At 31.0% G+C, this 21,051-nt stretch overlaps 1 protein-coding gene and 1 long non-coding RNA gene across 4 annotated transcripts in view; one reads left to right on the forward strand and one right to left on the reverse strand.

Moving 5' to 3' along the window:
* The window catches only part of LOC130903359 (Bardet-Biedl syndrome 1 protein homolog), a 40,016-nt gene extending 25,913 nt beyond the window's left edge, over nucleotides 1-14,103 (reverse strand). Inside the window, exons 1-7 of one of the 3 annotated variants that reach the window (XM_057815429.1) lie at nucleotides 13,749-14,103; nucleotides 13,318-13,484; nucleotides 9,177-9,433; nucleotides 7,851-8,058; nucleotides 5,175-5,388; nucleotides 2,490-2,732; nucleotides 990-1,218 (exon numbers count right to left, since the gene is read on the reverse strand). In XM_057815429.1, coding sequence (XP_057671412.1) covers nucleotides 990-1,218; nucleotides 2,490-2,732; nucleotides 5,175-5,388; nucleotides 7,851-8,058; nucleotides 9,177-9,433; nucleotides 13,318-13,331 — 1,165 coding nt within the window. In that variant the 5' untranslated portion in view covers nucleotides 13,332-13,484; nucleotides 13,749-14,103. Of the gene's footprint in view, nucleotides 1-989; nucleotides 1,219-2,489; nucleotides 2,733-5,174; nucleotides 5,389-7,850; nucleotides 8,059-9,176; nucleotides 9,434-10,215; nucleotides 10,311-13,317 lie in introns of those variants that run through there. The other 2 variants (XM_057815427.1, XM_057815423.1) reach the window with 2 other exon arrangements.
* Nucleotides 14,104-16,279: 2,176 nt separating this feature from the next.
* On the forward strand, nucleotides 16,280-20,103 carry LOC130903829 (uncharacterized). Its single transcript, XR_009060784.1, has 2 exons — nucleotides 16,280-16,556; nucleotides 18,127-20,103. It is a non-coding gene; the product is annotated as an uncharacterized LOC130903829 (long non-coding RNA).
* The last annotated feature ends 948 nt before the right edge of the window (nucleotides 20,104-21,051 follow it).

The raw sequence follows: 21,051 nt of genomic DNA on the forward strand, positions 1-21,051 counted from the left end.
TAAGATAGAATTCGTTTATGTTGAAAGTCACCATCGGCAGACCGATCGGCAAACGGCAACTATGACTGTCTTATAGTCTCATCCATTTCAATGTTTTTAATTGTGTAACAGCAAAAGTCAAGGAAAGTCGAGTTTATGTATCGGCCTTAAAACTATAGTAATAATCACATTCTATGGTTGTAAAGTAACAATAGCAATAAAAAATAGCATTAAGTAGTGAATAATGTTAATTATATAATATGAAAAATATAACATATGTATCTTACATATGCAATTTTTGAAAAAATATTTTTTCCTCGCTTCCAAAATTAGGTTCAATATTAATAGACGAACAGCCTGGTACGTACACAAGTGATTAAAAACTGATTTGATATGAATGCAATGAAAGATGAATAATATAATTTAGTTTTCTATAACAAAATTCACAAATTATTTTTGCCCAAGTACTGGGTGTGTTATGCATATTTATGCAATACCAAATACACTTAGTGACATATGATTTCATTTTTCTGTGTTTATTGTTGAAGTGATACCATATAGTAAGTGAATGTAGTTCTCGCAATTTAACGTTCTCAAGATCATTCTTGTAAAATGAACAGATATTAAATGTAAAATTTCTCTGATAGCTTCAGCTAAGCTGCCATGTTATATTCAAATGACTAAGGAAGTAAAATAATGACCCTTTACCTTTGCGAATATATTTATATGTGATTATTCTAAATTCAATATAGTGTGAACATTTTGTTCTGTAATAGGACCAAAAGTAATGTAGTAATTATATTAAATTCGTGCGATATTTCAAATTTTGGTAGTTTCTTCAGTTTTAACTACAGTCAGGCACTGAATTTTTAATATTGGGATGAATACTTACCACCATATATAAAGGTCGAACAAATAAATAGGTACACACAAACTTATTATTTCTCGATTATAAATGAAATGAAAGCGAAGCTCTTCATTGAATTGTCAAGTTAGATTAGATTTCTCACCTTTAGTGATTATTGAAAGAGCGTGCTCCTCTTGACCAAGTGGACCGAATAAGATCACAGAGGGAACATCGGAAACAGTGGTTTGATCTACGATGTTTCTTCCTTGATACAGTTGTATCAAACCGTTATCCAGTCCAACACCATATAAATTAACTCTGATGTGTCCAATTTGTACTAAACATAAGCAAGTAATAGTTTGGGACAGTTTAACTGACCAGAGTCGTTGCCCCTACAAATGGGTTACGTTTGCTTTGTGTTTGTTTTAAAATTACTGTTTGACAAGTAAAAATTATTACATATTACCTAAAATTGAAACATTGAAAACCTTCACTATGTAAAAATTAATAATTCATCTGATTCATTGGAGGAAATTATATATAAGGCGTAGCTAGTGCACGACAAGTCAAGTGGTCATTTTGAACCGCCCGCGTAGATGATATAGTACTGATGTACATATCTTCAATGGCATCGGGCTGACTTATTTAATGTATCGTGGTTTCCATACTTCACGTATTCGGGACCTGTAAGTGATTTTATCTTCTCGACTTGTTTGTCTTTCTCCTTCTTGGACATGCTATTCCTTATCATCGTTTGCACTACCTCCTAGTTTTTTTGCTCCCAATCATTGTTATTGTTGTTTAAGGTTATCGTGTGTTATCTGGCGATTCAGTTCTCGGCATGCTTCGTTTCCTCTGTCTCTCGCACTTGCTGCAATTGAAAATAGTGTTTTCCACGGTATCTATTAATTGGCAATATACGCAATATTCTATGTCGGTTTTTCCAAATCTCTTTGCATAAACGCAGAACACCCTCTGTCCTGACAAAACTTGGTTTAGGAAGAAGTCAGTAGTGAGTTGTTCACAGTCTACCCATTCACGGATATTAACTAAAAGGAATTTTGTCCACTGTGCTGTAGTTGTCTCGTTTTCCCATCTTTCTTTTCACGTTCTTAGATTTCTCTCTCTGGTTCTACTTTTTCTTATGTTATATTAGGAAATATATAAACGGAGCGTGAAGTCATATTGTTATCAAAGATTCATTTTCCAAACATAGTTTGTGAGGTAGTGTGTGTTCTTTAGAAATATTTAAAAAGTGTTCAATCACTTTAATATGTTTTGTGCCAGAAGGCATTTTTTTTCAAAATTTATCAGAGAAATGATAAATATTTTTAATTAAAAATTGGATTTTTATTATTTTTGAGAATATTTCATTTGTTTTAAAAATATAAAGCAGTAAGTGGAACTGAAGAAAGAACCAGCTTGATATTAAAAGGTCTTGAGTATAAACCATGATATTTACCAATAGATTAATATATAAATTCAGAAATCCTTAAAATTCACGAGAGTGTCAAAACTCTAACTGAACAATAATTATAAATAAATCTGCTCTTCCACTCTCTGATATAATTCTATGACTGCACTATGGGAATATAGTTTTTCCTAGATAGATTGAAAATGGAATTATTTAATTGAATTATATGTTGAATATTATGAAACCTACCCGCTTAGTGAAACAATTGATCATTTTATCCGTAGTAGCAACCACAATAAAATTGTCTTCGGGCAAAATAACGAAATCGACTATGTTGGAATTCATTTGAATTATGTTTTTACCTTCTAGCCAATTCCTTCTCAAGACGCATATATGGCCTTGCCTACAAGCAATCATGATTCTAAAGTCCACGTTGAACGTTCCTGTTGCTTTTATACTGAAAGGAATCACTTTAGTTCTGTCTGTATTTGCCTACAAATACATAAAATCAGTGAAAGATATGAGAAACTTGTTATCACAAATAGAACACAAGTATTTTTTGTGTAATTAATACTAATTATTATCTATGTAATTATTTCTGTCCTCTAAGTTTCTTCTTTTACCTATCTAAGTTTTCTTTTTATTTGTGAACTACAATTTCAAATTTCAAGAACCATATGGCAAGATCAGTGGCTAATTGTTAAATGGTGGTTTGATAAATCAATAAATTGCATTAGTTATATGGATATGACACAATACAATAATAGTTATTAATGTATTAATAACGAAAAAATGTTTGTTATAGTCGAGTCTGAGAATTGATAACTAAGGAGGCAAGCAGGCGAGATAATAGACAGTATTTCACCGATGTGCATATTAATTTTTTTTGTCCTCTTGTCTTGTCTACTAAGTAAACACAGTCCTTGGTTCAGGATGACTTCAATCTATTTCACAGTTTTCAGCTTCGCGTTTTTAATTTTATCATTAAAGTATTTAAATTTATTTTATAGTATACCACAAAACCGACATCGTTTGGCCATGTTTTTTCAGTCATTCATTATTTGCCTCCAGTGTATTTTCATAGGGTGAAAATAGGTTACATCCAAGGGCTAGAGGAGATGTGTGTGGTTGGGGGTGATGTAACAAATCTTACGTTATTTACCTGTTCTCACTGTTTGATTACTTTCACATTTAGGTATAGACTAAGATTGTCCCGTATTAAAGCATTAAATTGGTAAACCAATCCTCATAACCTTGAAAATCGATTCCATTGTTGGTACGGTTATAATGGACATTCCAAGGGCCATCTTTTGTCTAGATTGATCAAAGCTTGTGGGCTTTGTAATTTATATATACTAGAGCAAGTTGACCCTTAACACTTCCACATAGTATAAGGGAAGTGCATGCATTTGAAGAGTTGCGGACCTTCTCTGGATATTTGATTTCATATTTTGTAATAATTTTTCATTTGCTTGAATCATTGTTGGTCTAATTGTAATAGTAAGTATTGGCGGGACTCCTTCCAACTCCTTTTTCAGTTTATCATTGTACTCATTTATAGTATTTTCGTCTGTGGTAGTGCGAGCATGTGAACGTTCCAGATTAAGTTCTGGCCCGTGCCTATTTAACTTAATTCTTAAAACATACTTTTAAAACTTTAGTTGTAATTCAAAAACCAAATGCAGATAAAGCAATTGGATCAAATCAAATGATTGTTCTTTTTCGTCCACAAGACCCTCGGCTTTTTAGATCTACGGAAGTGCTTTCCACAGAATATTTTGTAATATTTGGTATTCTTTGGCAGCATTACAGGAATATCGATTTCCATTTAATTTCTTGTATGTTGTAAAAAACTGGAACTTCAAACATCAGGCTACCAGAAGTTGCGTTTGCTGTCTAACTTTGGGACATGTACCAATGTTACTTCCACGTGCTAATATTTCTTTCACTTAAATATTGATATATTTTTTAAATGTGGATACGTTTCTATATTATTTGACTACAATCTTACTAAAATGTACTTACCAAAAATAAGATGTTTTAACTAGTTTTTGCTATCCAGTAGAAAGTTTACACGCTTTTCAAAATCACCTGTTTACACATCAACCGTTAAAATTACATGTAGGTGCTTTACACCAAGTGATCACAGCGTCTGGAATACTCACTAATGAAATCATAATTAACGTTCACGATGAACCACGTGAAGAGGTTGGTCGAAGTGAGCGTTGGAGGAATTAGGGAAATTTACAAAGCAACAAATATTGCAGCTACGACAACCTATCTCATTATTTGATGCAGAACGGAATACTATAACATACTTTTAAAGATTCTTGTGATGTATTCTCAAATATTTTACTATTTTTTCTTTTTGCCATTTGTTATTATTCACCCAATGGTCAAAACGCTTCATAATCCATTCCACTTGGGTTAACTATTACAATGCTCTGAACTTAGTGTAACGGGAAAGTGAACGTGATTGTCATGATTGCTTAGTGGAATGCACCTGGGGATATTGTTTAAATGAATGCGATATCTTACAGTTAAGAAGATTCAGGACTAGAGCTTGTCATCTTATCACATTAAAATTTTCAACTATGTGAAATGTGAAAAAAGTACAGATTGTTCCAAAGTAATACCAAGTCACATATTATATTCTTTTAGATCTACCCCACATCTACTGAACTCCTTCTAAAACATAGTGTCGAATTAGATATCCTTAGAAACTTTACTCAGCTTTCCGGCATTCTTTTTCTATGATTTCATACCTCTTTTTCTTCTAAAAACTTCATATCTTCTATTTATTGAATAATTCTGAGAATTATTCTAGTTTTAGATAAGCAAAAATTCGCAGTTCATTTTCGGCGTCATTTTGTTAAAATTAATATATTGTTTTTGTATCAAAATAATTTCAAATATCTAGCAATAAAAACGTACCTGATGCAAAATGTTGAAGGTCTGAGGATCCAGAATGTATATGTTTCCTGCTTCTGTAGCTATTACTGGACATGAAACATCGTCCTTATCATTCGAATTTCGGTTCAATGTATCCATACAAGTTATAGGATATTCCTTGGAAATATCGTTGACGTTAATTCTTTTAACAATATCCGGTATTCTAGATTTGTTGGTCGTTAAAACTTCTTGAGATCTTAAACAGGGGAGTATCTCATATGGGAGAAAATTTAGAAAATACAGTTCAAAAACCTTCCCAATTGGCGTCGGTGTAAACAAAGGGTATTTGATATAAATGTAACAATTTTAGATGAATTGAAGTATGCCGAGTTAAAAAACTATTTTTGACTCAAGCAGTTCATTATTAAAAATTTCATTGACTTACATTCTACAAAATATTATAGTAAATATAATCTAAAAGAAATTTACCCTGATGCTAATGTGGCGCCACCCTTTTTAACACATTTCGACTGATATTTTTTCACACAGATTGTTGTCTTTACCTCTAATTTACATACATTCATCATAAATATCGATGGTACAGGTAAGAAGAACTCTGTAAGTAAAAGTGTCCGTATCATTGTGAAACTTTGAGATGGCGCTACTGTATTAAGATTAGTAAATTTGTTTAGATCGTAGCGGCGTCATTTTCAAAGCATTTCTTCGCTTACAAATTTGAGAAATTGTCATAAATGATATAGTGACAGTTCTTGTTCTATACATATAAAGTATTATTTTTAAATTAAGATATCAAATTATTATATAAACCCTTTAACAAAATTTGAATGAACAAGCTTAAACAATTTTAATTAATTATTTAATATACAGGGTAGTGTTGTATTTTATTACGAAAATTGCCGAGAATTTTTGAAATCATTGGCAGTTGATAGTTTAATTTGAAATGGTTGCGTTGGAAGACTTGCCATTTAGTTTCATGGAAAGTAGAAAATATTGCCCAAATTTAATTTCATATATTATATGCTTTAAATTATACAGCAATTTCAGTCAAAATATACTTAAATTACTAAAATCCTTCCAAAAATTGTCATTCACTGTTGCGTTTAACTTGATATGGAATTTTAAATGATGGAATTGAAAGCAGAAGTGTTCTACTTTGTTAAACTAATTTAATAACTATTTTCCCTTTTCAGAACGTCTCCGAATTGTCAGCGAGCGCTATTGTGGAAAGTCTTTGAACTATACTATTTTTCGCTTTTGAGAGTTAAGCCATATCAGCTCTAATCTCCATAACCATGAAATTCTCTCCAACCATTTTTTACTACACTTTACTTAACTTCCATTGTTGGTTAATGCGTCTGTTATCTTTTAATCAACTTAAGTACTAATATTTAATTTCGCACACTTTCTCGTTAGAATTGATCAACTTAATGGAATAATTTATAATTTCACTAAAAGATGGTATTACTAATAAAAGTAATATTTATAAAAAATATGCAAACGATTATAAATTATATTAATAGCATTAGCGCGATTTAATTTTTATTGACTGTTGAATGATATTAAATAACTATAATTTCATATATTTATGTAATTTTTGCTCAACGATTTATTATATAAATGCATAACGGTTGTGTGGTTAGGTCGTCGCTTCGCAGTCAAATGGCTGCGGGTTAAAGTTTAACTAGGAATTATGCAAGCTCGTCTTTCTTTAATAGTAATATTGATTGAATTAACTTATTTTTGTTAAATATTATTTGTAAGAGCCTCTGACAAAATGAGTTTTCCAGTATAAAATAGCGGAATGGAAGCATCAATTTTTATTCGAAAACTATTTTATGTTTGTTCTATCATTTGTGGTTAGGTTAGGTAAAATTTTTTGACATAAATCTAGGTACAATTTTGAATATATACATACAGAAATGTGAAGGGATTTGGTAATATAGGAATTATTACTTTCTAATAATTAACTGAAAAATCTGCTTTTGTGTAAAGTTAAAATATATTGTCATGGAAACTAACGTACAATGTAACAATGTAACATTAAAAAATGGTGGTAAAATGTAGACGAACAGTATGTAATACTATAAAGTTTGATTTCTATTGTGATTAGTATTTATAATTCTGACCCTAGCTTGGAAGCCATTATTGGCCCAAGCTTGGTGGGATTCTGGGATGATAACAATGTTTCTCGCTTGGTTTGCAAGCCTGGTTGCTTAGATAAACCCAAGAGTAGTCTGCAACCCTGGGGCTGGTTGCTTGTAAAAATAGATTTTTAATATATTGTTAATACAATTATAGTTTTATGATAAATTTCTATTAATGTACTCTACTAATTAATGTACATATAAATATTAGTTAAATATTTATGCATAAAAGGATTTTATTCATAAAAAAATATTACTTTTAATGTTAAGATATCTATTATGGATAAGATGTTAGAACAAAACTTTAAATAGTTATTCAGAGTTCTACCAAACCAGGCTTGAGTGCTTATGGGATGGCCGATGTAAGGTTAAATTTCAGCCAGGCTTGGCTGACTATAGAATGGCCGGGGCTAAGTTACCAAGACTTCAACGAGGCTTGGGCCATTATTAAATTGCCAAGGCCGGGTTTTCCAGCGTTGCCCAAGCTAAGCCCCGTCGTTCAAGTCTGGGGGCACCTACATGGGAAATTTTAATACTAATTCACACAACTTACCTGTTAGCTAGTGATTGAAAAGGCAAAGCAGAGAGGTCTTTAACTAATTCATCGACTATTTGGTCAGATATATCGGCTTTAACATCGAACACTTTTTTCCAAGCATCGATTTCCTCGGGTAACCCTTGACATTTTGGTAATTGAAATTTATAAAAAGGTTTGTTATTTTTATAAATATATAAACTGCAACCACAAGCCACTGCAATTGCTAAAATCGAAACAATAACAATGATTAATTTAAAAATAAAAAACAAATTATTTATGTAAAGATAACTGCGACAGCCCCGGCGTTTAACCTGTTGGAACTCCAAGAAACTTTGTCTAAGCAAGGTTCATATTTTAGACAAGCAATTACTTCTTGTCAGTGTTTGGCAGTTTTTTGAGGTAAAATACTAATTTACTTTCCTTACTTCTTCAGTTCATCAATAAGTTCTTCCGGTTTTTTACCCGACATTATTGCCAATTTAGTAAAAAAATATTGCGATAACTTAAAAATATGTAAATTCCAACCGACATCCATCCTAGAGCCGTTAAACGACTAGACTGTACGATCGGAGTCATGTGAGAATGTCATGAACACGTGTCGGAAACTTGTGAACTACGCTGTTCAAATTCTACTACCTACTACCCTCTCAGACACTCGTCCGACTGTATGATCGTAGTCGAATCGAAAGGATGCATGATAGGTGTGTTCCGACCTTTACTCTAATTCAACTCAACAATAATTTCAACATTAATTTCACGATATAAAGCATTCTTAGTAATCCTTTAATCAAGTTAGGGAAATAAAAAAAAGTCGTATAATGCAATTTAGGGTAAGTACGAAATCGTTCAAATGCTGGTGTAAGATCTACTATCAACTAACATAACATTGTGTCCAGTTGCGAGTCGTGTATCTAGTTCATTTCTACCCACTCATTTATACAATAGCCAAAACAAATTCTGAATTTTCAAATGGCAGCAAACGGATGCCAATTGCTCGCTGAGCTTCTAATGAACTAACTAAAAGAAGAAAGGGAATAAACTCTATGCATATCTTGCCGAATGGCATTGTGATACTAATAATTTTTTATTCATAATTTGTTTGTTTTCCCCAATTGTCAGATTATCACTCAAAAAACTACCCTATTCAGCATAATTCATAGATCCAGTCACGGAATTTAAGGAGTCTCATGTACTTCTTGCAACCCTTATGTAAACAAAACTTACAGAGTTGATTCTCGGACTAATGGATAAGACAGACTTTCGCGCTCTGGTTAATGCGCAGTACTTAGTTAAATACCTTTACAAAATTATTTAACAAAAACAAAACATTTCTTGATTTACCTGGTATTCTTGGTTCTAGTTCATCAGTATAAAATGAAATAATCGAATTGGGAACGTCCGGTAATGGAAAATCAGATGAAGATGTTCCTTTATATATTCTCATTCTACTTCTATTTTTATCTAATTTTATGTCATTTATAATTAAATTGTAATTCCCATCTCCATTTATGTCCGACAAAACTGCATTTCCTGGTAGAGTTATCAAATCGTTATTTTGTTCATAAAAAGCTTCTAGCCATCTTGAAATTTTGAGATCCCTAAGGTAAATGAATATAAAAATTCTATTGTTCAAATCATTTGTTTTATGAAAGCCACTTTGTATATTTGGAGATGCCACGAAGCTATAGGACTAAGAGCTGTATTTTGACCACCATTTTTAAGTAATAAGCTCTGGTTGTAGTTTGATCGCTGTTTTCCAAGAACAAATAGTAGTACAGATGAGAGATATGATTTAGAGGTCAGCTTAAGTGAGTTCAAGTGATCAACAAATTCTTGAGTAGTTGTAACGCCTAATTGGTGATAAAAGTCCTCGGCGGGCTTGTATAATAATTGAACTAAGGAAGGGCATCGCTTTGTCATGAATCACGTTGTGACAAGCACTGTTTTCCAGTTGGATATTTTAAGAGAGGAAGACATATGACCAAAAAATTCACTTCACATGATCATCTTGATGTAAAAAAATTGGTTTTATTTTCGAATGGTGGCATCAATTTTAAGAAAGTATTCCAAAACTGGTAAGAAGCTTTAAAGTTATAGAAGCCTCGCTTGTAAACTTGCATTGATGTAGATAATATGAACATATAATTTTACTAAAAAGACTCAGTTTTATTGTATTTTGTAATACATAATCTATGTATTACAAAGAGCCATCTAACAAAATAAAACATTTCTTAAGTTCAACAAGTATATATAGATGGAAGCACAATCATTCCCAAAATAATAAGAGTAGGGTAAATTTAAGAGTGTCGTTGTTCTATGTAAGTTAAATAATTGACATTAATATATTGTGTGATAGTTTTATATCGTTATATTTGCTTACCCTATACTCATGATGATATTCTTACACTTCATTAATTTAATATCATACCAAAGTTAGTATTGTAATGCTATTGAAGGTTGCCAAGCAACCATATTGATTCATAGTTACTGTTAGGTTATCTATGAAGAAATAATAGCCATTTTACGCAAGTAGAAGACTATACTTTTCCACGAATATACAAAGAAAAAGTCTCACTTTGAAAAAAAAATAATTAAACAGATTGTAATGATTTTATTTTTACTCAACCTATTCTAATCATTAATTAAACATTGTCATTATAACAAAACCAGCAAAAACAAAACGGATATTATATCAACATAACATAGGTACAAATAATTAAATTTACTTTCTGATAAAAATAATAATATCATTATTAGTGCAATTATATTTAATAATGATGCCGTATTCGTTTTGTTACTCATAGAATCATCCTTCTGCTATCGATGTGCTCCTCTAGTTCCCGTGTCACTTAAGACTAACTTGTTTTCCCATATATGAATCCAAATTTCCAAATACTTCTTTTATATTTTGTAGAAATTACGAGACACTGCAAATTTAATAATACTTTTTGTTTTAGTGTTGGGTATAGCGATTAGGAGTGTTGATTCAAGATATTGAATGCCTTCCCATTTCATGTAGTGCATTTCATTTCTATGATAAGCACTCATTATGTAATTATGATCAATGCAACCTGCAAATTCTTTGGGCAGTTCAAATTTATATAGTTTTTATGTAATATATATTTGTTACCTTTGTTATGAAGTATAAATCATTTGGAGCTTTTATGATGCAATTATTTCTTGTGGATAAATGCTTTGTATTTCTTCGGATGATAGTCGTTTATTTTTAGTTTGAGAAAAACACGCAGTTTCGAACATTCTGTATTTATTTCATTACTTAATTTTATCGTGCTCCTTAACGTTCACTATATCTTCCTTTAGATTCATAATTTTCGAAAAGTTTTGTGAAATATCTCCAAAGAATTTTTTCAGTAAAAGAAGTTACTTTATTGATAGTATATATGTTGCGGTAAAATTGATAAATCGGTGATTTTATAAAATTACCGGGGATTATACGTAACTATCACTGAATTTGGAAAATATGATAAATTATTTCATATTCATCAAATTTACCGGTTATCTTATAAAAGGGGTGATGGGAAATGTGATAAATATCATGACATATTGGCAGTGTTCGTAATTTTTTTTATTTGAATCGGATTTTTTTAACAAATCTTCAAGTTTATAGTTATTCTTTACTTTATATCATTGAAGTAATACAAATCTTAAACTGTATAATAAAATATAGTAAATTTTATGCCATAAGCTACGCCTTTTATAAGTATAGCATCATTTTCAACACTAATGGATAATCAGATTTAAATCAACGAATCCCGCTTATTGTCCAGTAGAATAAAGTGCAGGTTTTTCTGAGTAGTAACCTAACCTAACCTAACGACAGTTTTTTTCTTAGTAAACATAATATTAAGTAATTTGGAATTAAAGCCCTCAAGCATATTAGCCATTATTCAATGTTCCATTTTTCACGAGAGGATAGCGAAAAAACGTCTGCATGCAACGAAATTAGAACTACTTCTGGAATTACGTGATTGTTAACCGTCAAGCAGCTGTGCAAACTGAACGAATTTTTCTAAAGTTAGGAACTTTTATCACATTCTCCATTAGTTGGGAATTTATAAACTAACCGATAACTATGAAATATATAATATTCACCAAATCAGTGGTGATGTATAATCACCGGTAAGTTTATATAATCACCGAATTTATAACTTTTACGGTAGCATATATACTGTATATATATACAGGATGGCCCATTAGTGTGTGGAAGTGCAATCACTTACTCAAGATAAAATATACAAAAAAAATTTTCAATAAAAGTTGTTATATTTGCACAGATACACATTTCTAAAATATTTTGAGGTATACCTACAGGGTGTTCAGCCTAAGCGTGATAACATGAAGTAAAGTTTTTTTAAACAGGACATCCTGTATATTTGTTTATCATCGAATTTATCGCAAAATTCTGCATCTAGCCCTGTCTTTTCTTTTCCCATAAATTGCGACGTCGCTAAGTTGGAGCGAAAAATAGGAAGATTTGACGAAAATTGGTGCACTATAAATGCTGCCTAGTAAACATTATTAGTGAGAAGAAACTAAATTTGTTTGGTAAGTACGAAGATAAAGGAAGGCTGAAATGTCTGAACTAATGGGCCACCCTGTATATGATTTGTAACGAAGTCTTTGCCAACTTTATTATGAGTAGTTCCTATATTGGGAACGTGGCAATGAAACACCAAAGTGGATTAACTTTAATATATTTTCCAAGCTTTCGAATACTTATGTATTCATCGTCTGGGAAATAATTAATTAAGATTTTAGGTGGTTTTGAATAGAATTAAAGCTTGTATAAATTTTTAATTTCATAAGATTCAAAATACAATTCCGTTTCGAGAATTTTTGAATCTTTATAATTGAATTTATGTTTTTTTTTTGATATTTCATGGTTCGTTAATGCAGTTCTATTTTTTTATCGTATTGGTGACCTCTTAATCTATTTTCTAAATACTGAGATGTTTGCCCTATGTAGACAGCGTCCCAATTACTACAATTGCGATGCATATATATATATATATATATATATATATATATATATATATATATATATATGTCGAAAAGTTTTCTTAAGGGCAAGGTTTCAAGAATGTTTTTCATTAGCAATTTCAAAATTTCAAAAATTTATATGTCCCACCTTGTAGTTAAATTTATACAGCGAAATTATTCTTATAATAATTTATTGACTGTATATTTGTGGGAAAAAGAAGTTATTGATTAATTATACATTAAGTGAATTGTTATTTTGTATTATTATTTTAAATATCTGATTTATATAATATCTATCATAATATCTATAATCCCACATTGATTTATTCTTGTAGGTACTCTTCTAATCAATTATTTGTATTAAAATAACGTTTAACCTTCAATATATTAAATTTTATATTGTTTTACAATAGCTAGAAATATATATATTTTAATAATAAACAACATACATTTTTGAAATAACTTGTTTCAAACCACTTACATGAATAGCATCATCAATCACAGATAGTTGATAAAACTTGAGAGTAAATCACTTTCATGCAGGAATTTCACAAAAAAAGGTTAGAATAACATTCCTAATAAAAATAATCTTATTCTATTTCCTAAAGTGTGTAAATTATACATTCGTTGAAATATTTTATGAAAAATCTAGAACAAATAATTCTTTCGTTAGATAATAGCAGTATGATTGATCCACACAATATATTCCATAACTGACGTATAAAATAAAACACTTCTGATGTAGACATGAAGTTTGATTAACAATAAAGTTAATTTGTTGATTAAATCACAATACACAACAACAAAAATAGAAAGTTACTATAATAATGATCAGATTAAAAAAGTTCTCTTACTTATTGTACATAACGAGTACTTAATTAACTTATAAATTCGATATCCTAAATTACGTACTTGTACTAATTAGTCTTTTGCACAGTTTCAGTCCGTTTGTTATCACCGTCAGAATTAATATTAAAATGCTCAGCTACGGGTACTTGTTTTCTCTTTTTTTCTTTCAATCTGCCACTTTTAGATAACGAAAATTTTCTCACAAATACTGCATCTGGTATAGATTCGTTATGATTGTCATTGTGAAATTCTCCGTTTTGGTTATATCTAATAGTCTCACTAATTTCAGCTTTCTGCTTTTTATTTTTACTGCCACCAAATAAATTTACTAGAAACGACATGTTTTGAATTGTTCCTGATTATATCAGTTTAAAATGTAGGTGTTCAGATGTGCAAAACAAGATACTGATAAATTGAACGTCTTAAAATACTGATAAAGTGCAAATCTGATATCTGCATGTGTTTAAGATAAGAAAACATTTTGATAAGGCTCATCATTATATTATGTTATTAGCAAATTTTTATTTATTTTAAACAATGTAAGTTAAAATGTTCAGTGGCGTGCTCTTGTTTTTAATGTTGATTCTAAGTACTAAAAGGTTAGGCCTGGAATCAGCGGTAAAAAACGTTAAAATTGTTAATCGTCGTTTTTTATGAAAATTTGGATTTAAGCTCTACTTACCCACTTATGCAAAATCTACCCCGTGCCGAAGGGTGCTTTTTATTTTTTAGAGGTACCCTTATCGTAAAAAACTTAAAAATCTTCGATTTTAGCATATATTTGAGTAATATACAGTTTAAATGAATTATTCGTAGATCTGTTGATATTCTAAAACAAGTTTATGATTAATCGGATTCATGCAACCCCTCCAAAGACCATCCTCTGAGGGTAGTAATATTGAAAGCTATATAACTCAATACTGAATGATGTTAAGTTCTGTTGTACCATTTTTTATTTAGGAAATAATATAAAAAACAATTTTGAATAATTATATTTCAACATCATATCTTCTTCCTCTTCTCGTTCTTGTCAGCTGTTGCTCGATTGTACGCTCCACGTTTCTCGTTTTCCAATGTTCCAAAATTCGTGCTCTGAAATTTTGAAAAAAAAAGCAGTTGGTTTTTCCATAATAACTCAGTCAATTTTCAAAATAGAAACTTTTTTAAGAAAGCATTATGTAGGGGATTTCAAGTATATCATATCAATTAAAACTTTTTTCAACCCACGGCTTCGAAAAGGGTGCACCTCAAATGGGTTGCATAAGCCACATTTGGTACGCGAATGTGAATTTTTAACAAATGTATCCATTTGAATTTTTATGATTCATAGATTTAAAAAAGCTCAAAATTTTTGATAAGAAAAACCCTACAATTAATATTTAAAACATTTTCTCATAACATGAATAGTTTTATTTTATTAGTTTATTTAAGAAAAATTTTTTTTTTTCAAGATTACGGAAAGGCAGCGTTCTATTTAATCAATTATTTTTTCTTAAATAAGCGTTCAAAATCGGTCAAATCACATGGATCACCTCAATAATATATAAATAAAGTTCATTGCAAGTGGATTACGATTAATTTCAATTAGGGTGGTAATGGTGTTGGTATAGTTATTACATTTTTTTCAAAAAAGACAAAAGAAGAAATCTTATTATTGTTATAAATCAGTCAACTCTTATGCAAAAGACTTTCGACAGTACTTATTTCAAATGTTTTTCTATGTGCTTTGAGAAATAGCTGGTGAGTTCTTTCCAAGACTTTCATCAATTTTAAGTTATTTGAAAAATTCCTATGCTTCAATAAGCAATAAAAGGAAAAAAATCAATGCTTAAGACATGATTACAAGGAAACGGCTTATTTTATACTAATTTACTAAAAAAGCTTTTTTCTAGAAAATTGAATTTCATATAAGAATACGCATCGCTAAAATGTTTCAGATTGATAATTGAGAAGTTGAAAAATTAATATTCGTAACAATACACCCCTTAATATTATTATTAAGGACTCAAACTTTCACCACAATTTTCTTTTATCATCATGAACGATATTTTCACAGTATCGTTAGAAAAAAAAATTTGGCCCAGTCTAATAGATACGTTAGAAGAATTGGACACTCAGTGCTACTTTCGTGACCCCATGTCACATATTTCTTGCCGATATTTTACCAATACCGTCTCCCAAAAGGATTCATCAAAGAAAAGATGAATTTAAAAATCAGTGTGCTATTTATCAGAACATATTTATTTTATATTTAATTTCAATGACCAAATTCTGAAACGTGCTTTCTTTAGGATGAATGCTAGAATATTTGCGGGTTCCAAATGTATAATACGAGGGGATCTGAAAGTGTCTGTTTACAATGCACATTTAATAATTAATTAAAAATTAATAGAATTTCATCTCTTTCTATTTTTGGCACATAGCAGATATGCCTTAGCACAACTTCTGCTGTGAAGTTAATACGTAAGTATCGAATTTATGATGCATTAAAGGGCTAACAACAACTTACAACATGGCAACAATGTATAACATCTGTACACGTAGCGGGAGATAAAACATAGGTAAAGAAATTAATGGAACTCAGTCTTCGAAAAGCAGTTACTCAATAGTGCATCGATGTTACAATTGGAGTGATTGCGATAATGCTTGAATTGAATCATTGATACTATTATAATTAAGTGTACTCTATAGGGTAAACAACGCAATAACTATATAAAGAACTAATTAAAAGCGTTAATACTGAGTAAATATTAGAACGAAAACGAAACGATATTTGGAAGGATGAAGAGCTTTTATGCAAATGCAAAGGCAAACTTGTTCAGTATGCATCACTGGGAAAAATATTATATGACGGGTCGTAAATATTTTATGGTAATTATCTTTATATTCTCTATTATCAGGTTCACTCCTTATGCATGATAATGAAACACCCATTCTATTTCTATTAGTACCCGAATTTATGCAATATTATCAATATTTAAAACATGAAGATTGATAAGCATCATGATGCTTCTCAATGCCACAAGTTAGATATCGTATATTAACAACAGTAAAGATAAAAAGGAGATAAAGAGAACAAATATGTTTTCTAATGTTTCTAATCCAGGTCGATACAACACCGTAAATGTGTTTTACGATAAATGAGGGACCTTCAGTAGAAGTTTATTTTCATCTTTAGTGTTGAAAAATTGTACTTAGGTATTCATTATATTCACCGTATAATTATATGTAGCTCTATATTAATATCACAAATGCTAAATATAATGAAAAAATAAAATATAAACTTTTATCCACGACTGTTGTATAATGTACCCATTATACGTCTGATTACTCGACCTTAATAATACCAATCACGGCAGTGCTTAATGAATCATTAATCAATAACTATGTTTAAATGAACAATAATATATTGTATGAAATATTTGTTACAATAAAATAATAATGTTTCTAATATGGTAATAAAATTTTCCAACAAAAATATTTAGTAGTCGTGGCTGAAGTATAATATTCTACTCGCGTATATAGAGTTATTATTCACTCGGTGATTTATGTAAACTTCACCTCGTGAATACCATTATACACTCGTGAATAACATACTATTCTCAATCTACCTGTTGACCCGGTAACACGAGCGGCTTAGAAAATATTTATTTGATAAACCCTGCCCTATGTGGGCTCGTCTTGAAAGCTGTTTTGAAGTTCGCGGCTCCCAAAATCAAGACAAGCGACCGCCCCTTATCTATAACATTTCTGAGTGATCTCCATGTTCTTGTTTTAGGCACTCAAATATATTTGAAATAACTCTTTGGCATTAGAATTTATGTCTAAACTTTTGATTGATTTCCGAACACTTATTGAATTTGAATAGATAAGAACATTAGAAACATTAGTTTTTATTTATTCACATATCACACTTTTCACTTTGTTAGAAAAATCTGCGTTTTGTCAGTTTTCATTTTAAAAGTGATATTGTAATTATGTCTACTAATTTTCATTGGTTTATAGTCTATTTCAAAAAGGTATAGAGCAATAAAATGGGGAATTCCGTCCAGTTCGGATCAATTTCAGTGTCGGCCATAGGTGTAGGACTTGAAATATTGTGTAGGAATTACTTAGGTAGTGGATTATTCTTAGTTACGTTTTGCGATTAACAGGTACCGTTTGACCTTCTATTAGTGCCTCTGCCTAATTCTAACCCTATTTCAGATTTCAGATTAACCATGCGCCGTAAGGGCAAGGGTGCTTTATCCAAAATTTTTAGACCTTTATAAGTATATTTGTTTAGTTTAACGCATCAGTATTTGCTATTAAGCCGTAAATAGTGTTCACTGTATTATAAGATTAATAATAAAATGACGACATTTATACTAACGAAAAGATGTTCCAATAATACTCCACTATTAGTGAATAAAAAACTTACTATTTTAAATTTTGCTTTTAGATGCCCTGAAGTTAATCGTATGTCGTTTTCACGATACCTTCGTAAACGTGATGAAGCCGGTGTAAATCACGATGAAAGCAAATTCAGCATAGGTTATATTGTTCAAAATAAAGTTTTCCCTATGGTGCAAAAGAGGTACGAAAGCTGGCATTTGATCTGATAACTAAGTGCATCATAAAGCGACCTGTTTCTTGGTATGAGAATCAGATGGCTGGTGAGGAATGGTTCCATTCATTCATGTATAGAAACCCGTCCCTCTTTGTACGCGTAGCACAGGCTAATAAAACAAATGTGAAAGTTTTTTTTGATGACTTGTAAACTGTTTATGATAGACATGTATATGAGCACCAGGTTGTGGCAAAATGTGGCATTCGGCATGTTTCAGCTGTTACTTCAGCTGAACGTGGCTCATTTTGTTTGTGCAGTTAATGCTTTGGGTAACGCGATTCTTTTTTTTTATATTTCCGCGCCAGCAAAGACACAGGCTGTGTTTACAAATGAGACTGGTACTGTCCAGGTATAGCCACGTGGTTGAATTAGCTAAGGCAGCTTCACAAAAGCATGGAGTTTTCTTCAAGACCATAAACCAAATACTCCGCAACAGCTTCAAATCCTCTAGAAGGCGTAGATGCGTTCATCTTTGGAGTATTACTTACACATTTGAAGCTCGGCTCTCGAATATACCCTGAGGATGCTCGACTCAATACAGAAGAGAAATGCGACTTACAGGCGATCCAGAGTTGACCAGAAACCTGGATAGGTCAGAGTATAGAATACTCTGTTCTACCAATACTACTATGGCAGATGCTCTTCCGAACTATCCCAAAATAACACCATCTAGAGCAGTATTTGCGAGACCTACTCGACACGCAGACGTAGCTCATGAACACCGAGTTCGCCTGCAGACGCCCAGAACGTCAATTTATCGGGACTCCTTTCTTTAGTGAAGTGCAAGCCTTTGAATATTTTGAGAAATTTCCTAGTGCTCTCTAATACAAAAGATCTTACAAATGCTGGACAATCATCTATCCTATGTTCATGTCAAGCTAGTGCAAAGAAAATGGCATCACTCTGTTGTCATTTTCTCCGCACTATTCAAAAATTCCGTAAATACTGCTTGTGACGGAAGGATACGATGTTATCCTGGCAAGACCATGTCTATTTACGACATACCAGGTATTATTAAAATTGCTATGCATCAGTCACAAGCGAATTTTCAAACAGGTTTCAGTACAACTTTGACTTTTCACCATTTTTTGTAACGGATAGACCAAACTCGGATTCAAAGGTAAACATTCCAACAGCCATGGCATCAATAATCAAATGTTGCCAGTTTGAAATGATTTGGGTATCTTTGAGTCCAATTATACATTTTACTTTTTCACCTGAAATAGTACAGGTTCAGTGGATTGTTTCAAACATGAAGAAAAAGAAAGGAGTTTGATGACTAAACAGGTAAAGAAAAATCTAACTGAACTAAAAGAAAATAATAAAGGAAAAGAAAAAACCAACACCCAGGAAAGAAAGATTTCACAATCGTCATCCGATGAAGAAGACTAGTTCGTGTATGCGTATATTCTGAAAGTAAGGTTGGCGAAAAATGGATCAAGTGCCATGGAATATGTGGACTTTGGTCTCACGTAGAGTGCACAGGTAATAGTTACCATTACATTTTATCGCAACTGTGATGATGAATGTAACTAGATCTCAGTTTGGAAATATTATTATTTTACTATATATTATTAACTATTATTATTTTAGTTTATTATCATTGTTATAAGTTATAGTGAAACTTTACAATCACCTACAGTAAATTTATTTAACGTTTTGACTGATTCGAGGAAGTTGTTACAGTACCTTATTAATTATCAGATCTCAGATTTTAGTTTAGGTACTTGTTATATAAATGTTAACTTTTTTAGAAGAAGTTGATATTTTGTTATAGTTGATATTTTTAGCAATAAAAATAACTATTTTACTGTATGTTTATATTTGTCACTACCGATCCCCACAACTATCACAATCGTCCTTGGAGATTGTCGTTTGTGATTACTTTCCTTTCTTTTTAATTTCATCATATCTTTAATACAGCCTATTTAAGGACAATATAATAATATTTTCTCATAGACAAACAAATGACGATTTGTGTTACTTTTCTCCTAGCGAAATAGATAAATAATAGTATTATGATCCAATAAATCAAAATTGCCACAATTATACCCAGTCTACCCTATATTCTGTTCTTCTAACCCCAAAAATAGAAACATTTCTACGTACCTAAAATAAAGTTTATGCCAAGGATTCACGAAATTTGAGAAAGATCACATGTATTTAGAATTTTAATTTTAATTAATCTTTGTGTACATAGCTCATGGAAAGACGTCTGGCAGTTACTTTCAATTATAGCTGCTCATTTAAAACAGACATGCCATAAATCTTTTTTTCGAATGTAAACGTAACTGAATATTATCTAAAAAAATGATCAAATAAAACTTGACGATAATAAAAGTTTGTTCAGAAAATCGTAATAGCAATAGTTCGATGAGTTTTATTTTACGTAATATGCAACTGTGGGGAAGTCTTTAATTTTTTAAATTTCGTTCCAGCAATCATTTTTCCAAATTATACTTAAAAATAATTAATAATCACGTGCCTACAAATTGTATTGAAAGATCAGCATTTTGCATTAATGTCTGCAACTATAGAAATCGATTTAATGAAATCTTTATACGGTTTTCGTTGAATAAAAAAAATTCTGTATCATTGTTACCTCTCTCTGTCAATAACTCATCCTAAAAATTGATGAAATTAGAATCCAAGCCTCTTTACTATCACCTATACGAAGATGTCAACCAAACGAGCGAAACGGCAGCCCAAGAAACATTCAAGTAATGGACGACTGCCGCAAAGTCTTACACAATTATT

Source organism: Diorhabda carinulata, chromosome 2 (genome assembly GCF_026250575.1).
Source record: "Diorhabda carinulata isolate Delta chromosome 2, icDioCari1.1, whole genome shotgun sequence".
Classification (NCBI taxonomy): Eukaryota; Metazoa; Arthropoda; class Insecta; order Coleoptera; family Chrysomelidae; genus Diorhabda; species Diorhabda carinulata.